Here is a 6000-nt window from a genome sequence, read left to right on the forward strand (position 1 = left end):
GAGGATAAGGCCGTCAACAGCTACTTTCTGTGATGGCTATGTTAGAACTCCAGTATCTGAGGCAGTGTGTCTCTGAATATCAAGTACCGGGAATCACAAGAGGGGAGAGTGCTCTTGCACTCAGGTCCTGCTTGCAGGCTTCCCATAGGCACCTGGTTGGCCACTCTGAGAAACAGGAACCTAGACTAGATGGGTTTTGGTCTGATTTAGCAGGGATGTTGTTCTTACATTCCTATGAGTTCTGGGAGACAAACCACTGGGAGAGATGTTGCACCATCTGACCCTCAATCAGACTGAAGGTTTTAATCCAGGTGTGGAGAACCTTTGGTCTCCAGATGTTGCTGAAGTATATCTGGCATCATCCCTGTCCATTGGCTGTGCTTGCTGAGGGTGATGGGAATTGTAGTTCAGCAAATATCTAGAGGGCCAAAGGTTCCCCATCCCTGTTTTAATCCATAGCCTTCATATGAAGGAACCTCTCTACAAATCTCTCGTTCATCAAGAGTCCTCTCATTCACTCCCCTTTCTTTGTGGGAGAAGACCTGGTTGCTGGCTGGATTCATCCGCGTTCGCTCAGGGAAAATCTTCCTGTCCTGAAAGCATGACTCACAGAACAATGTCTTGGCTTTGCAGAACTTGGTAGTACCTCCAGTTAGAACAGTCTTTGGCAGAAGAGAGAGGAGTCTCTTGGGCCCAGTCAGAGGCTTCTTTGGAGCACAGATCAAAGATGGAAGACTCAGCTGGCCTTGAAACAGGAAGAGGCCTGCATAGCATCCAGGCTGGGAGCAGTGGGGAATTCTGGGAAAGAACAGTGCAGAAGATCCTGCATGAGGACACCCTTAGCACAGAGATACAGTGCCAGCATTTCAGGCAATTATGCTACCAGGATGCTGCTGGACCCCGAGAGGTTTGTAGCAAACTCCAACATCTTTGCCATGAGTGGCTGAAGCCTGAGCGACACACAAAAAATCAGATCCTGAACCTGGTGGTCCTTGAGCAGTTTCTGATGGTCCTTCCCTCAGAGATGGAAAACTGGGTGAGGGAATGTGGAGCGGAGACCACTTCCCAAGCAGTGGCCCTGGCTGAAGGTTTCCTCCTGAGCCAGGCAGAGGAGAAGAAGCAGGAAGAGCAGCAGGTGAGAGCATTTCATCTTGGAAGCCCCAAAAGGCCAAGCAAGTGAGGAAAGGTATCATAACACTTTGTATAACTGTCAAGGCATTTCTGGAAGTCATACAAGGAGGGATGTCCCAAATCCCCAAGTTCTTTGTCTCTGTGATGCCGTTCTTAATCCTTCCCCCCCTTATTCCTTACCTTGGATCTTCATTGCTGTTTCAGATAAAGGGTCTCTTTGCAAAAATAACCACTGATTTCCCTGACGCAGAGAAAGTTCCACTGGACACCAGTGGGAGTCCCCTGCAAAGGGATAAAGTGCAGAGGGATGACAGAGAGGGTTCCTTACTAGGTAAGAATTAAGTTGATTTCTCTGTACTGATTATGCAAGATATTTATGGGATGCTTTTATGTCCTCCTGAGTATTTTGGGTGGGGAGATGTTTGTCTCCAGCCTCCTCCAACAGTGATTTTATTTTTAACACTTGAGGACTAAAATGAGTACTTGGATTTCTGGCCAAGAACTCAAACTGGGGGCACAGAACTACAATAAAAATGTCAATGAATATTAAAAATATGTACATTGGATGACAATTTTGTAAAACAGAATCAGAGAATAGGTTCTATGAATAGGCCATCAAGTCCAGCTCCCTCCTCAGTGCAGGAATCCAAGTTAAAGCATATCCAACAGGTGGCTGTCCAGCTCCTCTTGAAAGCCACCAGTATTGGAGAGCCCACCACCTCCCTACGTAATTGGTTCTCTTGTTGTACTGCTATCACCGTTAGGAAGTTTTTCCTGATGTTCACTGATGTGTACAGTAGGGCCCCGTTTTACGGTGCTTCGCTAATGCGGCGGTGTCAATTAGACGCAATTAGACTAAAGCCCTACTCATACAGCGCTTGTTCCGCTTTTACGGCGTTTTTTGGGTGTTGCGCACCATTCTATTCAATGAGTTCCACTTTACAGCAGTTTTCGCTTTACGGCGGGGGTCCAGAACGTAACCCGCCGTATGAGTGGGGCCCTACTGTACTTAAGACGTGTGTCACTCACCCTCTGACACAAGCATGTACTACTGGCTGCCCACCACATTTGTCTCTCACAGGCAATGGAGTGATGCCAGCAAGACCTACTCAGTTGTCTCTTCTTTGTGGTGGAGGGGAAGCAGCTGCAGCAGCACCAGATCAGGTATGGGGACAGATCATTGGGGAGCCAGACAGGGACAGGCTCACTCTGGATGTCTCTACCCCCTGCTTACCTCCATGGGAACAAACAAATCTCTCTACTCTTTCCTTCTGTCAAAGCTGCTCATCAGGAAGACTGTGAAATCCACTCAAGAAGATTTAAATTCTGCAGAATAATATCCAGCCACCTTTTCTTGATGAGTTTTCTGGATTTTGGTAGCAGATAATGTTTATGTTATCCATAAAAAGGCAAATGTTTCCTTTTCTTTTAGGGTCGCATGTCCTTTGAGGAGGTTGCTGTGCATTTCACCACAGAGGAGTGGGCCCTGCTGGATCCTGACCAGAGAGCTCTGCATAGGGAAGTCATGGAGGAGAACTGTGCGATTGTCACCTCTCTAAGTAAGATTCCATGTTTCCCTAGTGGATAATATTTATTTAGGAATTATGTATAATTTTACCAGTTTTTGCACATCCCCAACTTTGTCAGGTCTATTAAGGGAGCCTCCAACATTAGTGCTGGCTCCATTCACCCTTTCCTGTCCAAACCTAAAATCAGAGAAATACAAATATGTGAAACTCCCCAGGATTGTCTGCTTTGACTTGCAGCATCTCACTAAGATATGCCCAGCACATCTAAGTACATCTCAGATTGGCCCAACAAGATCCTTTTAACTAGAAAAGTTGGGGATTGAACTTGGAATGTGTTTCATGCAAATGACATGCTCCGCCACTGAATAACAAGGCCTCTACTTTTCCTATTTAATATTCTGCCATTGTTCTAAAAGGTTCAAGACAGCATGCACATGGTTTTTCCATTTACTGTGACAACAACCCTATGAGATAGGCTAAGCTGAGAGAGAATGATGGGCCAAGACTATAAAATGAACTTCTTGTCTCAATTGGGAGGTCAACCCAGGTCTCCATGGACCCCATCCAACATCCTTTCAGACACCACACAGTCATCACAAGCTGTTAAACCATGCAGGCCATTTGTAAAACAGAATCATAGAATAGTAGAGTTGGAAGGGCCCTATAAGGCCATCAACAGGGATCAACATGGGCATTAATACAGGCATACCCCGCTTAACGTTGCCTCGCTATAACGTACATGCTCCATTCGTCCCCATACCCCGCTTAACGTTCACGCACTTCGCAATAACGTACTTTATTGGCATGACGGCACTGCCATCTAGTGGTGATTGCGTGCAGAACAAGTGAAGACAACTGCTTCACTTAAAGGTTATTTTCGCTTAAAGTATACTCTCCGGTCCCATTGCATATGTTAAAGCGGGGTATGCCTGTATTACCATCAATCATGCTAACAGAAAAATCCATCAGCCTCTAGAACGGGCCACCTTATTTCTCCCAGTGCTGGGTTTGGGGTTCCTTTTAAATTTAACTTCTCTCAGGTTATGTCTGAGCTGGGAGCTGAAACTAGGTCTCTGTGGTCCAGATCCAATGGTCTACAGCAGGGGTTCCAGTGGTATGTGAGCTTAATTCAGGTAGTCTGCAGCATGTCTGTGGATTTGTATTTGACGACAGGAGACGTTGCATTAAATATTCCTTATGGGCGGTATTTGGTGCTAGTCCTACTCAGAGTAGACCTACTGAAGTTAATGGACATGACTAACTTAGATTTTTTAATTTCAGTGGGAATGAGTTGAAGACAACCTGCTGATCTTTAACTGTATTGTTAAATGCTTCTGTGAAGGGCAATAGTCCAATTGCAGAACATCTGAGTTGCATGTAGAAGGACCCAGGTTCATTCCAAAGCATCAGTAGGTAGGGCTGGGACTGTCTGTTGCCTGAAACCCTGGACAGCTGCTGCCCGTCAGGGCAGACAGTACTGAATTAGATGGACTAATGGTCTGATTCAGTGTAAGGTAGCTTCCTATGTTTATTTCTTGTATTTTATTGTATTACAATTTGAATTCTGTGAAATACAAATTGTGATACAAGATACAATATATACAAAATTAAAAACCAATAAAAATGCAATTAAAAATTACACAGCACCTAGCACAGTGCACTACAACAGGCAGAAAAATCATTAAGTGGTCCACCACTTAGCAATTTTCAAGTGCTCCATAGGGAAAAAATTGGGAACTACTGTAGCTGTCAGGTAATGCCAGTCAACAGAGGCTGTTAAATGTGTGCTAAGATCTGCCTCCCACCTGAGTTTGTTCAGTTCTTTTATCACAAGCGTTAATTGAAATTGTTCAGTTATTTGAAGTTCTATTCCTACATTACACTCTTAATAGTTTCCTGTCTTTATTGCAGAAGGTGATGAATGGGAAGCTGAGGAAAACAGAGAACTATGTGCTGTGTCACTGGAAACAGACATCTGTAAAAAGAGGGAACAGCAGAGAACTGAAAATGAAGCAAGTCTGAAAAAGAATGAATTCCACAGTGACTGCTATGGAATTGCAGTCCAAGAAAATATAGATAGGGGAAATGAAACAAATAAATGCAGTGTGTCTCAGAGAAGTTTCAATTCTAAATCAAATTTTAAAGCTCACTGCAAAATCCATGCAGGGGACAAACCATATAAATGCTTTGAGCGTGGAAAAAGCTTCAGTTTGAACACAAGCTTCATGAGTCATCAAATAACTCTTACAGGGAACAAACTATATAAATGTTTAGAATGTGAAAAGAGCTTCAGTAAGAGCACAAACCCCAGTGAACATCAAAGAACTCACACTAAGGAGAAACCAAATGAATGCATGGAGTTTGGAAAGAACTTCAGTCTGGAAAAAGATCTCAGTTCTCATCAAACAATTCACACAGAAGAGAAACTATATAGATACCTGGAATGTAGAACAGACTCTGCCATTACTGCCCATCCAAGAATCCAAACAGGGGAAAGATATCAATGCTTGGAGTGTGGAAAGAGTTTCAATTTCAGCACAAACTCCATGGACCATCAAATAACTCATACAGGACAAAAACCATTTAAGTGTTTGGAATGCGGCAAGAGTTCCATCATAGTTCTCGCCTTATTACTCATCAAAGGATCCACACAGGGGAGAGGCCATATCAGTGCCCGGAGTGTGGAAAGAGATTCAGTCAGGGTTCTAACCTTACTTCTCATCAAAAGATTCACACAGGGGAGAAGCCGTATAAATGCTTGGAATGCGGAAAGAGTTTTAGCCAGAAGTCAAATCTCATTTCTCATCAAAGAATCCACACAGGGGAGAAACCATATCGGTGTTTGGAGTGTGGAAAGAGCTTTTGCAGAAGCTCATATCTCCATTGCCATCAAAAAATTCACACAGGGGAGAAGCCATATAAATGCTTGGAATGTGGAAACAGCTTCGGTAAGAAAATACACCTCACTTACCATCAAAGAATTCACACAGGTGAGAAACCATATCAATGCTTGGACTGTGGAAAAAGCTTCAGTTGCAAAGCAAACCTTACAAACCATCAAATAAATCATTCTGGGCAGAAACCACATGAGTGTTTGGAGTGTGAAAAGAGCTTCCATCACAGTTCTCACCTTGCTACTCATCAACGTACTCATACAGGGGAGAAACCATATAAATGCCTGGAATGTGGAAAGAGCTTCAGTCATAGTTCCAACCTTACCGCCCATCAAAGAATCCACACAGGGGACAAACCACACAAATGCCTGGAATGTGGTAAGAGCTTCAGTAAGAAGTCAAATCTTATTTCTCATAAAAGGATTCACATAGTGGAACTTTGGTAG

The 6000-nt window shown here is 43.7% G+C and overlaps 1 protein-coding gene across 1 annotated transcript; it reads left to right on the forward strand.

Annotated features, from left to right (window-relative positions):
- The first annotated feature begins 727 nt into the window (after positions 1 to 727).
- Positions 728 to 6000, forward strand: LOC133378926 (zinc finger protein 883-like). Its single transcript, XM_061613540.1, has 4 exons — positions 728 to 1036; positions 1336 to 1462; positions 4827 to 5183; positions 5267 to 6000. Exons 1-4 carry the CDS (start codon positions 728 to 730, stop codon positions 5998 to 6000), a joined length of 1527 nt encoding a protein of 508 aa, XP_061469524.1.

This window comes from Rhineura floridana, chromosome 3 (genome assembly GCF_030035675.1).
Source record: "Rhineura floridana isolate rRhiFlo1 chromosome 3, rRhiFlo1.hap2, whole genome shotgun sequence".
Classification (NCBI taxonomy): domain Eukaryota; kingdom Metazoa; phylum Chordata; class Lepidosauria; order Squamata; family Rhineuridae; genus Rhineura; species Rhineura floridana.